Source organism: Alligator sinensis, unplaced genomic scaffold (assembly GCF_000455745.1).
Source record: "Alligator sinensis unplaced genomic scaffold, ASM45574v1 scaffold360_3, whole genome shotgun sequence".
Classification (NCBI taxonomy): Eukaryota; Metazoa; Chordata; order Crocodylia; family Alligatoridae; genus Alligator; species Alligator sinensis.
In genome coordinates, this window is record NW_005841977.1 from 1,731,576 (window position 1) to 1,747,619 (window position 16,044).

Below are 16,044 nucleotides of genomic sequence, written 5' to 3' on the forward strand. Positions count from 1 at the left end.
ACAACGTATTAGCTACTATTTTAGAAGAGTGACCATCTTTTATAGCAAGACTGAGAACTCAGCGTCATTACTAAGGGTACATAGGATATCCTACAATCCTGGAATAACTCAGTAACAGCAATAAAAGATCTTTCCCACTAATAAAATATGCAGTATGACCAAAACTTTGCTACAGCATGAAGTGTCTAAAAAAGGCTAATATACAAAACACCATTTACACAATAGGCATCTGGCAGCATTTTCAGACATTTTTTTAATTTATTCTGACATGCTATAAAGGAATAAATTACACTGTTAAAGAATTACCAGCAATAAAAGTACTTCTTGCTTTTAGCTGGACTAGAGTAAGTGAGAAGTAAGACAGCCTGGGGCAGTAGCCAATATGAACACTGCACGGTGGGAGGCTGTCAGAAGAACAAGAGTTAATCTGATCATATCCACTTCACAAGAACTTGAAAGAAAATGCCTTGGTTTAAAACCATCCAAACACTTCCATTCTCATTTTTCAAAAACTAATACATCGCAAGTCAGTCCAGCCGATGCAAGACAATGGCAACGTTTGCGGGTTGCCGAGAGTAGGTCTGCAGAAGATGCCATTTCATTTTAAATCCACCAATCTCTTGTTTCTGAGGGTTGGGTACCAATGCAGAAGGTTATAAAAAAAATGCAAGACTGCCCTTCCCCCTCAAGGAAAAAAAAAAAATACAAAAATTTATTTAAAAACAAAAAGGTGAGGAAGAGTTACAACACTAAGTCTAAAATGATTTTGAAAGAGACATCTCTTGCTTAACAAATGACCTTGAAATTGTTCGTTTAAAAAATTGGGGTGGTGTTGATTTCTTAGACTGAATTAACAAGGCAAATTAAAAAAATTCTCATTTCCTTACAGAAACAGTTTTTAGTTTTTAATGAACTTGCAAACAAAAAAGCTCCCGCTTCAAAATAAAAACAAAATCCCAGATCATATAGATGTTTACAGTGATTACATATATCTAAGCAACTTACATACAGGTTCAGTTGTAAGATGTTAACTAAATTTGTGACAAATATGTTGTTTTTCCTTTTATACCAAGAACATTATAGAGTTAATGCAGAGTCCTAAAGATTATCTAGTAGTCGCTAAGTTTCTCTTAAGTCTTCACTTTAGATGCTGTTATTTCTAGCACAGGTAAGCAGGCAGAGTCTTTCGTATGCTTAAAAACTGGAATCTTTGGTTACTACCATGTCAGCTGGCTTGATATGTTGCACATAGAAGCCAACAGCTTTAAGAATGTTTTAAGTGTACAGCTTTCAAAACCCAGGGAGGAATAACCAGAAAAAAAAAGAAAAAAAAAAAAAGAGTGCACAATTGTGAGCATTTACAATTATCACAACTGTTGCTGAAGACTGTTCATGCCATTCTTCCAAAACAATGAGATCTCAAAGCAGTGTAGTTCAAAGTAAAAAGGTAACAAAAATTGGCATATGCACAATTTTCTCCACCACTTGCGTGTCAACCATTTAGTTAACTTTTCCACTTGAAAAAATGCAATAGAAAACTGGACACCATGTTTCACTATCTCAGTAATATTCACAATTACAGCTGCTACAACTCAGGGTGCAGCATCACTGACACCGCCCAGAGCCAGTTTATACTGAAATTAAGTTCTTTACACCAAGTAAATGGTTGCCCACAACCACTGGCAAGTGTACGTATGAACTAGAATTTCTAGGATTTGGGGAGTGACAAGTCCTGCTCCAATCTGCTCTGCTTTGTCCATCCTCTCTTCATGCTCAGAAACCTGCAAGATAAACACAAGGGCAATTTACTGATATTTGAAAAGAGAAGAGAAACAGCCTCCACCTGCAGGGGGACAGGGTTGTACACCAATCATTAGGGCTACTGACAGGGAATATGCTGTACCATTTTGGAGGCGAGTCCCCATTTTCCTTTTATAGTGTTAAACATGGTCCGACTGATCACTGCTTTTAGTCAACTTTTAGCTCACCTCCACACACCATATATTTGCACTGTCCTTGCTATAAAAAAAATAAATAAAAGAGCCTTGCACATTGCATTAATGAAAAGTCTCTCAAACAAGGATTCAGACAAGCTCTTCTTTCGTCACTAGAAAGGATTGTGCAATTTCCCAGAACTGTTTTCTACTTGTCTAACGCCAAGTGTGTCTCAATGTCACAAGCAGTCATGTAACTGCTGTGCACGTTACCCTTTTGAAGAGCATCAAGAGCAGAGCAATGTTCATGCGTCTGAGATCAGACCTTTTAGCTCATGAGCCTTTTTGGAGGAGCACAATGGGAAGAAGAGGTTCATTGCCTCTTTTCTCTTCAACCAAAGTCCAAAGAGGAATAAATTCCAACATTACAGGGAAAGGAAGGAGCTTTTGACAAATCTCAAAGAACCAATTATTCTAAAGGCGCATCCATTTTTCCTTCAAATTACTGTCTGCATATTCTACTCTTGGTGGCACAAGCAGAAACCTTTTGCTCTGAGCAGATGCTTCAAATCTTTGCCAAAGCAAGTGCCTTTTGTGGATGCCCTCTTAATGGAACAGTATGTTTGTGAACATATGAACAGAACCTTTAAGAGGCCATTCCACCGGTTTTCATCAGTGGAGTTATTTCTAAAGCAAGCTACAGATACATAATGACCTTTCATTTGGTCACCAGGTGCATCAAAACTTAAATATTTGGTAACAGCCCAATACATTCCAAAATCCACCTGGATAACCTATGGGGAGAACAGCTTAGTTTCATCCAGAAATGAAGCTTTTTGACCATATGAAGGTAGATCCTCAGAAGTGCTACCATTAGATTTAGCAAAAGAAAACAAAAGTAAATGAACAGTATGGTTAAAAACTAAAGAAAACAAAGAATTTTGGATTCAGCCAGGCCTCATCCAAGGTTTCTCAGATTTTTTTTCCCCCCCCACAAGTTGAGAACAGCAGATCCATTATAAACAAAGTTTACATTTCTCCCACTTAGACGCCAAATAACCAATATTTTCATGCAAATATGGTGTAATGAACATGCAGCTAATGGTTAAAATGGAGAACCTAGACCAGGTAATAGAATTCCCCCACAGTGGGTTTAACATGTGATTCTAACTCAAGGGTATTAAATTCACCAAGGACCCCAGACACACAGGTTTCCTAGTTAGATAGATCCAGGCTGGCCATGGGATGGTAGCTGTGGCCACTGCAGTGCCAGGTAGCTGCTTGTTGTGGTGGAGGCACACAAATCAGTGAGCCAGGTGGCTGCAGTGCCAAGGGCTTGCTGCATAGCCCTTGCTTGCCCATCAGCCAAAGGCCATATCCACAGGGCCCTAAATTCTGCAGCAGGCCATGTCCACTGCTGGCCACAGCCTCAACTTCTTCTGACAGCTTGCCAATACCCCAGCTTTTGAGACAGCTCCATGGGTCAGACCCAGCTCAGGCTACATTTTTGACATCCTTGCTCTAATTGAATCCGATAGATGTACTAATACTAGTTCTAGAACGTGAAAACAAGACACAGAGTCTACAAATAGGAAGAAATATGTATTAGTCCTAACCCAACAACCAGGCAATTTTAGGAAAGAAAGCAAAGCCAAAATTAACAGGCTACAGGCAGTCCTCGGCTTACAATGTTTCGCACTTACAACGTTTATAAATTGACACCGTTTCAACTTTATGACGTCAGTTTTGACTTTACAACGCTTGATCTGATGCAATACCACGCCAGCAAACAAGCTCGCTGCATCGCTCATCTCCCTGGAGAACATGTCTAAACTTCCTTGAACACTTTCTTTAAGAAAGCAGACAAGACTCCAGAAAAACCTGTAGCCAAGACTCCTGGGAGACTCTACCCAAGAACCCTTCAAGAAGTCCAAACAAGAGCCTTTCAAAAAGTCCAGCAAAGTCACCTCGAAGAAGTCCTTCCAGATCAACGATTGCTATTTGCAATATAAATACATTAATGTAGCTATATTACTCACATATAATCGAGTACAAAATTCTGGGGTATTTTGGTGAAAATAGGGTATTGGGCCTTGGTTCAGGAACCAATCCCCCATTTATACCATTGTTTATGAGAAAATTGGTTCCGAGTTACAACATTTCAACTGAAGACGCAGTTTTCAGGAACCAATCGTGTCGCAAGTCCAAGGACTGCCTATATTTGCAAAGAGGATAGGCAATACTCTGCCCAAATGGTAAGCAGGATAGTTTGATTTAAATCAACTTCATTTCAATTAGTAAGGCAAAGCCTGATATTGATCAACTAAAATCACTGATACCAAGCAACTCTCCCACTGTAGTTTTTTTGGTTTTAAAGAAAGGTGTATTTCATGGGTTGATACAGCATGTTGATTTGTAATCAAATACAGTTTTTACAGTAGATTTGCTATGTTTCCTAGGTACGCAAATTACGTATACCATATAATTAAAAAAAATGCAGCTCAACATATTATTTGGTTCATTAAATATCCTGTAGTTTAATATGCTATTAAGTGGTGAAATATTTCATATTCACTATGCAACTACAATGTTGTTCATATTTGTATCAAGCTGCATTAAGATGGCAACTTCAATTTAGTTAGCACACACAAGATCAGCACTACACATTTATTAAACAAAGTATTGTTTTGTATACAGAAACTTTTAAAAAATCAAACCATAGTCCACGTTTACAACTAAATTTATTAAAAGTTAGTATTAGCTGTTATAGTATTAGAAATGTGAACTGCAGTTAGTAAATCAAACAAATTCTTTCAGATGACCCTGGGGGAAATTGTCTAAAAATGCCTAGGTGAAAATCATTTGAGTTTACATCTCCTACTCACCCAATTCTCTTTAACAAAGCGGTTTAAAAAATTTGGCTTCGGCCATTTTGAAAATCCCCCCACCACAAGACATCTTTCAAGTTTTCAAAACTCAAATCTCACTCTTGTTCCAGGTGTTTGCCAGTGACGTCCACCAGTTAAGGGGTGGGACTTTCTTTAAAACATCTTCAGCAAACATGTGCTGCTTGAATGGTTCAACCTCTAGCCCTAAAATTTGTTATGGCTGATCAGTAGATGCTCATGTCAAAACAGCATTTTCTTCTTTGGCGTGCTTAACCTAAAGTACCAGGGTAGATGCCTGTTGTCAAGAAACCAAGGTGGAGCAAGTGCTTGACCCATCCGCTTCTTTACTGCCAGCAATTTAATTTTGCTATTGGGTATTTCTTGCTTAAAAGAGGTTCTTCAAGGTCTTTCCAAATTTCAACAGCATCTGCAATACAGCAGCAGTAGTTTGTCTAAGGCTGTGGACATAGAAGAGGCACTGAATATACCAAAACCTACATTTCTCTTTAGTCCAATGTTGAACTACTCTAGCTATGATACTTCCATCAATTTTACCATGATTTTCTTCACAGATGGTCATCAAACTAGGCCAGTTCTTAATAAGTAGCTCAAAGCAGTCAGCCACTGAATTCTATCACACATCTTAGGAGAGAATTGGCTTGGATTCTCCAGCTCTCTTAGTGAAGCTGAAGCAAATTGGTTGTTATAGGACGTATTCTGCCATTTCAATTTTTTTCTTTATTCTTGGAGCACTTAAATCTTTGGCTATAAGATGCATACAATTAACAGTGTACTCAGTAAGTTTTAGGTGTGCTTCATTTTCCTCTAAATTTCTTCTCATCTTTGCTACATTTGCAGGATTATCTGTGACAAGGCAACACACATGATGCTTAAATCTTTGCTCAGATTGCTATAGCTTTTACTGTTACTTCTTTAAAATATTTTGCATCACAGGCTTTTCCTGAGGTATCAATTATTTCCGAGATAAACAGTCCCATCTTCTGCTGGGACACAAGCACATATTGCTGGATCACAGCAAGCACTGCTCCATCCAGCAAGACTTAAATTATCACTTCTTCCTGCAATGTTTTTTGCACATTGTTAGTGTATGAGAAGGGAAACTATATCAGAAGCCTTACAGCATCTGCTCTGGTGGGTGAAGTGTAACCTGCTGGTAATGACTGAACCATGTCAGTGAAGTTTTTGTTCTGAACAAGACTAGAGAGAACGTGTTGCATAAATGAACCGAGCAATCTTTTCATCTATGTGGTCCTACTGCACTTTGCTGGTCCTAATTATGCCCTCATCCATAGTTTTACTTGGTAATGAACAAGCTCTTTTTGGATACAGGTAATTCACCGTCTGAGGCATGTTTAGTTGCAGGACTCTTGGTGGTACCAGTAGAGGATTCCTAAGTTGCAGATGATGGATGTTCTTAGGTCTAAGATGGACCTTGAAACAAAATGGTTAAAAAAAAAAAAAGTCACTCACACTGAATACTACTGAGACTGTAATGTGATAAGTGAAAAAATCCCTCCCCACAGCACATTTTTTAACCTGTGATTAAACAATATATATTTTCAAAGTGAATTCTATAGGGAAAATATTCACTAAATCATAAAGGTTATCTTCTTCTACTTAAACCCTTTTCTTTACCAATATAGAACAGCTTGATTTTAAAATTCATAAATGCCTATTAAACTGTATTCTGCATAAGATCTCTTTACCTAGGACTGGTGTATTTGTTTACACTGAACAGTAAGACTCATTTCAGAAGTGCAGGGCTAATATTACAAATGTATAATTTACAAAAACTCCCCAAAACTGGCACATCCATTAGATTTTGAACATAACCTTTTCGAAATTCGTAAGTAACCCACCCAAAATAATTAACATCGTCATACGTTTATAATTTACTAACACTGCTATATGGCAGGTAACACACAGGAATGATTCAAAAATATTAAGTTTACTAACCAATGGATCCGGACAGTTTGGACATGTCCACATCACCATCTTCAAGTTCACCGCCTTCTGAGGAACATTTTTCATGTTGCTTCCTTTGAGCTACCAGGCTTTGCATCTTCATTGCACTGTTTACATTTAGCACATGTTCCTCTTCCCCAGGGGCACAGGAATTTCTTGAAAAAAAATTCCCAAACAGGGTTTTTTTTTCCCACAACCTGCACGCAAGGCAGATTTTTCCTCCAGGTATTGAAAAATAATCAGGACTTAGTGTTCTCAGTAAGTTAGAAAATAGCTAATGATCTATTGCTCCTTTCCCAGATATATTGCTCATGGTGTGTGAAGCAACTACATTAGGATGCTAACTGAAATTTAAGTAAAAAACCACACTGAATAGCACACATTTCTTTATTAACAAGCTGTTTAATCCTTAAGATGTTTTAGATACATAAAACTTCCCTTAAATCAAAGGATTTTTCACATTTACAAGTATTAACTGCAATTAGTGACATAAATGCATTTAAAGTTAACCTGGGGGAAAAATAAGTTTCAAGTATGTCCAACTGAAAGTGCCTGTAAACTAGCTTCCTATTCCCTCGACTACCTTGAAAAAATGAAGTAGTTTGAGTTACTTTGGCCACCCTTCAAACTTTTAAAGAATTAGCAGATCTCACCTCCTCCTCCTTCTATTTTGCACCCTTTTCCCCACCAGAGTGGGGGAAGAGACACATTTTCCTGCTTCTTTAACTTCCAATTAATCTTGCACTTTTGAAGATAAGAGTCCAAATGAAGATTTACTTTGCCTGCAGATGAGGCTACTTGCTTTCAACGGCTTGTTTGTTGAAATATTCAGTTCCAGTCCCAGCTGCTTACCTGGTGACTTCCTGTGGTTCAGTGCAACAAGCCTCTTAAAACGAAAAAAAAAAAAATCCCCACACTGCTCAAGTGATTCACCCCCAATCCTGAAGTTTGCCAGGGCTGGCATTACTGGTGGAAGATCATTAGATACCCCATATAGCTGTATCTTTTTTCTCTAGCAGTCACGCAACAATCCTGGTGAGTTGAGGATATTGGCAAGAAAGTACGGTGAAGTGCTTCATATAATTCTTTACTGCTTGCATTTTAACTTTGTTGTTGGCTATTTCTTTCTTTGATGTAACTTGAAGTGCTTTCCAAATTTCAAATTAACAGCACTGCAATACAGCGGTAAATCCTTCCACAGTTTGTCCAAGGCTATGGACATAGGTTTCAACAGGGTCAGCATTTCTACATTCTGCTTCATTGTGTGTTGACTTCTTCCATTGTGAATTCCATCTATTGTGTTACAATTTTTTCCATAGTCATCAAAATAATATATATGTTTTTAAGGACTCAAAGCAACTAACCGCTGAATTTCACTGCGTATCTTGGAGATAAATGTAGTTTGAATCCTCTTGCTTCCTTCACAAAGCTGAAGGAAAAATTGTTGTAAAGTATCTTGCAATTTTAAGATGTTCCTTTATGCACAGAGTATGTCAGTCTGACAAAAACAATGCAAATGAACACTGCACTCATAAATTACAGGTTCCTTTATTATGTTCAACTTGGCTACATTGGTAGCCTTGTCCACAAGGAAAAGTTAGCTCCTGCCATTTATATTTTTGTTCACAGTCCATTATATGTTCTAGTTTTAATTCTTTTAAAAAGTATTGTGCCTAAGGTATTTCCTGGTATATCAGGAATTTCTGGAAGATAGACAATCCCACTTTGTTGTGTACCTTGCTAAACACATCAAGACAAAGTTTCCTGTTGTGGTTTTATACGCTGTTCAATTTCCATCAAACAGTATCCAGCAACCTTCCAACAATGTCCATCTGCCATGTAGCATAACCTGGTCTTAAATCATTGAATCAATTAAATTATTTAACATTGGTAACAAAGTTTAAAAACTGAGATTTTGTTGTGCAAATTAACCAAATATGTATGTATTCTTGTTGGAATTTGTTGGTCCCCGTTATGACGTTAGCTCTGGTTTCAACTCAATGAAGGTTTTTTTGATAGAGGTAATTTACTGACTGATGTGGGTCTAGCTGCAGCACTACTGATGACACTGAAGTTGGAATGACCGTACTTGACACATGTTCATAAATCAGACCCCCTATGGATGCTGAAACAAAGGTTAAAAAGCATCACTTGACAATTAATATTCAGTAAAATGCTTTAAAAAGATAAAACTGTAAATGAAAGATTCTTCCTACTGCTGCTATTTTCACTTGTAAAAACTGTGGTATAACTATTAATTCCATACAGTTGTATATGTGAAGTATAGAATCTTAGTGATTTATTTTGATGCAGATTTCTACTCCCTTAAAGCTGTTTAGCAAGTTAAAATTCAGAAACACTAAAAACTTAATTTTAACCAGGAATATCTTCACTGAGAGTGCTGACTTTTCCTCAATGTAAGCTGACCCGGAAGTGAGAGAGACTCCCTCAAACATGCCAATTTATATATTTTGAAGACAATCATTTTGAAATTTGTCAGCAATGAAAATATAAAAAAAACAAAAACTTATGCTAGTTACCCAAGTTACCATTTACTAACAATCTACACCAAGAGTGAAAAAAATGAAGTTCACTAACCAGTTGGTCTGACACGTCCACTTCAGAATCTTCAAAGTTGTAGCCTTCAGATGAACATTTTTCAAGTCATTTCACTGGCAACCAATCTTGGTACCTCTTTACTTTAAAGAAATGAATCAAATGTGCAATGTTCTCCCCCAAAAGGGTTTTTATTGATTTATTTTACAACCTACTGCCCTGGCAGTTCTCTCTCATTTTCAGATGTTAAGTCACATTAGAGGAGATGCTCTGAAAAATACAATTGCTTCATCCCACTGTGTCCTGCTTTGACACCAGTGATGCTTCTTTCTTGTTGCATCTACTATTGCACCTCCTTCTGTTTTTATAAGTCTTCCACCTACCTCCAGAAAAAACACAGGAACCAACAACTTAAGACTTATGTAACTCACGTGTCTTTCGATAACTGTGTTTCAATAAAAAGGGAGGAGGTCGAGAAATTAATGGATCTGTCTGCTTGCATCTGTATATACATACGCCAGGAGACAGAGCAAGCCAGTTTATCTGAAGTGGCCAGAACTAACCAGTGCCTGCAGTATGGTAGTTCTTGGGCAGAGCAGTGTTTACACAGAAGATACTGAGCACTGAGTAATAAATATTCATAAGCTTAAGAACTGAGCAAGAGCTCAGAGGGAGAAACTATAAAGAGGGTGGATTGGATCTCTCGGGTGGGCTTGGTAGATGTTTCTGATGACAGTCTCCTGGGATCATAGGCTGGGTCCCCATGCCTTCATACTTTGGCAGTTTTACAGAGCAGCACAGTCCCTAGGTGTCCTATACAGCATCAAGCCATAATATAGTACATGACCTATGGTGCTTTATTTATAAAGCTAGACCTGAAAATTCAGATACAACCCCATGATTCTTCTTTCATATAGAAAAGCACATGACCTGTAGCTCAGCTTTTTATAGACTCATGGAATTCAGCACTTATTTTTTTATTTATATTGTAAGAAACAAGTTGAGGTTTTAGTATATTTTGCATATCATCACATTCCTATTACTTTTTTAGCGGCTGCATATGAAAAATGGTGGACCTGGAACAATGTGACAGTGTCTCTGCACAATGATATATGCCCCCTAAAACTCTAACATAATGTTACTGTTTGAGAACTGCTCTTACTTTAGTTTGTCATGAATGCAAAACTGAACTAAAGCAGATGACTACATAGTGGTAAAGTCTAGGAAAGCTACTATAAGCAGCAATTTTATCTGCTTACCCATGTCTCAAAACCAACGCCCAAAGGAAGGGTCCCTCGCTCCTCCCACTATCCAAAAGTTTATTCAAGAGTGTAAATGTTAGTACCCTGTTATCCCATAAATACTTTCTGCCCAGGGGATGCGGTGAGGGAGCAGTGCACTGAGGGGAGGGACAGAGAAAGGGGACTCCTAGTATCCTCCAGTGCCTTGTGTGCGTGTGTAAGGGGTTAAGGGAGCAGTGCAACATGGGAAGGAGAAAACCCATAAATAAACAACTGAGTCTGACATGTCTAAGGGGACACCTCATGGAAATGTTATACTGCTACTATGAATCAAAGTGTTCCTTGCAAGTGCAATGTATCAAAATATGGAAACATGTCCCTGCAGACCAAGAGCTGTGAAAGTCTTGTGGATCTAGAGAAAGGACTATTCTGATTCAGGGAGGAATGCATGCATGCACTGGATCATCTGAACTGTTGTCCAATTTTTCTTCTTGGGACTCAGGAAGAACATAAACAGCTCTTTCCCACGAAAAGAGGAACATCCTCCATGGCTTCAAGAAGAAAAATTGATCTCCCTGTTACAAAATGCTATCATAAGATAGAGTCCTGCAAAAGGGAGGGAAGAAGGTAAAGCAGGTAGTAGACTTAGTAAATTAAAACAGACTAAAACTAAATGCAGGTTTCCCTCACTTTATGCTGTACATGTGTTCCTGGAAAACAGCGCATAACTCGAATTCACATAAAGGGAACCACTTTAAAATACAACTAATAGGGGTATGTTCGAAGACCTCGACTGTACTGACCCCTAGACCCATTTCTACCACTTTTACAAGACAATTTTAGTACTCACCAACAGCAGATAGTGCCCTGTACTTGTGCGTACTATCATAATGGGCATGGCAACTACAGAAACACGTGTCGCAGATAATGAGTGAGGAGCACAGATCCATACAGGAGACTATTTTGGTGCACATCACTCCCACAATGCACCGCACAAAGCAGCTGACTGCAGGCTTTTCACCACACCAATCGCATGAGAGAATTTACCTTGCATATAACAAATTTTTCGTATAAAAAAGGTCATCGCACAAGAGTGAATTCGCACATACAGAACCCGCATAAAGCAAGGGAAACATGTAGGCTGTCTAGTCTGAATAATCCAAAGGAGCCAGGGATCTATTCTGATATTATCCCAGGCTTCCCTGGCAAGGGAGGGGAAGGGGTGAGGGGAAAAAAAAAAAAAAAAAAAAAAAAAAATCAAATGATTTGTTGCAGATAGAAGATCACAGGAGGAGCAACACACTGAAATGTGGAGGCCTTTATATTCTGTTCAGGGCTTAAACTCATCCCACCTGTATATTTTACATAGGTATGAGGTACATAACCCTGTCCACCTCCTAGAAGCCAGAGGCAGTAATATAAATAAGCAAGTTCTATAGGAGGTAATTCAGTGCGAGCAAGTCTCTCCATCCATTTTGTGTCCAAAATAATAAACCTGAGTCATGGAATTCCTATGAGATATGTAGCAGGGTAGGAGTTGAGAGACTCCTCCCACTTCATATTCTTCTTACACAAGAGGAGCAGATCCAACAGAAATGCTTTGAAGGCCACCCCTTCACAAACAAAGGATCAATTGCCAACATAAGTGGTTTCAGTAATAGTTTTACTTGGGGGCTCCTACTTAGGGCAAGGGCTCTTAGGACTGAACCTGACTAGCTAACAGTTTTCTGACTTACAAAAAAAAAAAAAAAAAAAAAATCTAGTTTACTCTGAGTACTAACTTGCATTAAAAAATTAAGTCCATGCATTAGCTAATGTTATCTATCCATCTTCTTTTTCGAGTCTACACAAAGCTTAAAAGACACACCTTACTTTTAAGAGGGCAAGGAGGCAAAGGTTTAACTCCTACTTCAGACTGACACTAAAAGTTTGCCAGACAACATTATTTCCTCAAAGACATTTAGAAAGTCCGTGAAGAAGCAACTGGAACATCTACCTAGGATACTGAGCCTCTGACAGGTTAAAGCTCTCCACTGTTTGAAAGTCAAGGGTTGTTATATTTCAATAATTACCTCTGACAAACTGATGAAATTCTTTCAGATTTTAAATAGCAATGTTAATTCTCAAGTCTCATTTCAGAAGGACACGCCAATATTGGTAATTATGGAAAAACTTGGTACTTAGGGTTAGGATAAAAGAATATAGATTTCAATCCTTCTAAGCACTTCTAATGTTTAGCAAGGCAAATCATAGAATATTTCTGTTGCATCTGCCCAAGGATAGTCACGCGTGTCAATGATCTCAATCAAACAGAGTTAAGGTGCTGTTTCCCCACATATTTTTCTCTTTTTTTTAAGCTAAAACTCAGCAAGTTTAAAATTCCCCTGAAGAAAGTTTCAGCATGGGCCACAAACAAGGGGATCGTGCAGATTAGGACCAAGAGCCACTGAAGAACTGCAAAGAGAAACATTAACAATATACTTCCTTGCATCGTTACCAATTAACACCTGAGATTATTTTAGTTTGTGTAGACTCACAGTCAGATCACACATCATCCCTTTTATTTTGAAGCATCAGCTTGGGCGCAAGGAGCTGCTACAATGGTAACTATACTGCATCAGTGCACTAACATTAGAATAGCACTTTGTGAAGGTAAAACTGGAACAGGTTCTTTGCTAAAGCAGCCAGATAATTTATAGCTAAAGTTTTCTTAAGCATTTTAAACTAAAATTCCTTTTCTTTAAATTGAAGGTTTTTTAAAAAACATTAGGCTAGTAATCACATGTAAAAATTAACATTTCCCCTTGATAGCATAAACCGGAAAAGCATACTCCTTATCAAGAAAATCTGAAAGCCACAAGCATCCAGCCAGCCACTTTGGAAAACTGTGACTTTCTGGAGATCCACAGCAGTTAGTGAGGATATGTGAATTTTGGCAGACATTTCAGACTACCTGGTCCTTTACTTTGACTCTGGGCCAAGCAATTCTGAATGCCAGATATTCACATAACCAAGATGGCACGTGATAGGAGCCAGATCATTCACAATTTCCCATTTTCAACATTTAAATGGAGAGCAAGAGACAAATCCACAACACTATTAATAGCTGGAACAGAGCAGAACCCAAAGTCTCCAGATATCGGGCATAAAACATGTTCCTTAAAAGTGTTAGGTCTAGGATTTTGGATTGTATCATTTATCACATTCCCAACACCAAGTCAGTTTCTTGTTTTGGAAAGGGGTTAATGCGGGAGCAAAAGATGCAGTGGTTAAAATGACCCAACATTCCCAAAAGAAATGATATGAAGAACAAGGACATTTTGGTTTAAAGTTAGTAGTCAAATTCTCCAAGGACGTCTGTTTTTTTTTGTTTTTTAAATGAACAGCCAAATGTTATGTTTTTAACCACCTCCTTGATCTAACACTTCAATCACTGGCATTATCCAATTTAGTGTTTAATTTTTTTTCCTGTAACGTCACTTGGTTCTTGGCTACTAACCTTTCATGTTACTCTTGGATTTGTCAGTTTGCTTGCCTGTGGGGGTTTGGGCCTGCTGCCCCTGCCCACTGGAAGAGGCGGCTTGCTGTGCTGCTTTCTGCTTTAACATTGTCCAGTCAAATGTATAGTCATATTGGTGGTTCAAGGTCCTAGAAAAAGAGAAGGGAAATGCATGACAACTACCTTTAAATACCAAGTTTTAGTTAAAGAAAACAGAGCTACAGAACATAGACAGCAAGTATTAAACTGAAAAGGGCTCTGGGAACAAGCCTGAAGCCATTTAGCAATATTTGTTTCCCTTGTGTACACAAATGTACAAGCTTTTCCTTCTAGCTCAGTTGCTCCTTCTGACTGCACCAAAGACACAATACTTTTGTTTTTATTCTGGTACGAGAAAGATTCTGAGTGCAACAAATTTAGAACTCTTCAGTGTCTGATATTTTGGAACATACCCAAAAACGATCAGCTGATGAAGAGTCAATACTAGCGCTCCTGTTAATTAAAAGCTTTTTCCAAAGAAATCTGGGTTTGTGTTCTTATGTTTCATTATCACAAACACCTTTTAGAAAAAATACTCTCCCCCCATTTCTGAAATTAAATGAACTTGCAGGGTTACTTTCAGTCCCATTGTTGGGGGGGGCCCTTGAATACCCAACCCTCCTCTTCTAATGTTTCTTCCTCACAACCCCACAGTTCTTTTGTAATAGTTTTGTTAGAGGTGGTTGGAAACATCAGTTCTAGATATTTCATGGCTTTTTAATATGCAGGCGCAAAGTCACTGATGTAAAAACATGCAACTACCGCAGTCATACAGATAGAACAGAAAAAGGTTCATTTTCCTTCACAACCCATTTCATGTTCTCCCATGCTTCTCAGCTCTCACATTGGAGCTTAAAATTTAAAATGCGAAGTAAACTTAGCAGGGGTCTTCTACTCTGGACACAACAAGCTAGCTTACTAAACAAGCTGCGTAAAGTTACTAGTGATGCAAGCAAGCACAATTAAGTTGCTAGATACTTGCACAAATTTTCAAACTGACCTGAAAAGAATACGGAATAATTGCCTCAGATACATGTAATCTGGTGCCTCTTCAAAGCGCAGACCACGACAGTAGTTCAGGTACATGGCAAATTCTGCAGGAAAACCCTGTAAAGCAACAACATTAGTCAAACTAGGACCTGCAATGAGGTCTTCAGGATGCAGGGGAACCCCCTGCCCCACAAAACAGTCTACTTTTGAAGGGGCAGGGGAGGGAAGACGAGAATGATATCCATATCGGAACAGAAAAAATTGTCCATCTACCTAATCATGATGTCAGTTTTTGCCCCACTTTGCTAAGACTGCTTAACTGAATAGCCAACACCCATTTTTCCCACATCTCAATTTATAGGTCCTCAATCCAATATCTACTTTCAAAAAGTGTGGGGAAAAATGCTACACTAAATTATGCCGCCTCATTAAAAGCCTGTTACATCAAGTGCTTTATTCCAGTTGTACTTAGTTCTTAACTATCCTTTTCACTAAGAATGACAACATTCCTTTTGGAGAAACTCCTACAAATTTGGTGTTCAATTTATGCTGGAGTATTAGAAGCAAAAACAGAACATATCGCCTCATGTTTAGGACTTAGATCGTTATGCTGTTACTACTCGAGAATTTGCATTAAAACAAATTTATGTATTTAATTCTGCATGAAGACACTTTTCTCACATAAGAAATAGCATATGCATAAACCAAAGGTGGGCAAAATACGGCCCGTGGGCCGGATCTAACCTGCAGGGCCCCTAAAAAAATTTAGAAAATTAATATTTCTCTGCCCTTGGTTCCTGTCAAAGCCAACAGGAACCAAGGGCAGTAGGACCCAGGGGAAGCCTGGCGGGCTCCCACAACAGCAGGACGCACCCAGCCCCCCCAGGTCCAGCACCTGCAGGGCCCAGAGC

The 16,044-nt window shown here is 38.5% G+C and overlaps 1 protein-coding gene across 4 annotated transcripts in view; it reads right to left on the minus strand.

Annotated features, from left to right (window-relative positions):
- Positions 1-234: 234 nt before the first annotated feature.
- CSNK1A1 (casein kinase 1 alpha 1) overlaps positions 235-16,044 on the minus strand; it is a 49,247-nt gene continuing 33,437 nt past the window's right edge. For 2 of the 4 annotated variants that reach the window (XM_025200895.1, XM_014518721.2), the window contains 3 exons: positions 15,144-15,250; positions 14,105-14,253; positions 235-1,781 (listed from right to left, as the gene is read on the minus strand). In XM_025200895.1, the coding sequence (XP_025056680.1) occupies positions 1,774-1,781; positions 14,105-14,253; positions 15,144-15,250 (264 nt within the window). In that variant the 3' untranslated portion in view covers positions 235-1,773. Of the gene's footprint in view, positions 1,782-14,099; positions 14,254-15,143; positions 15,251-16,044 lie in introns of those variants that run through there. The other 2 variants (XM_006021065.3, XM_006021064.1) reach the window with 2 other exon arrangements.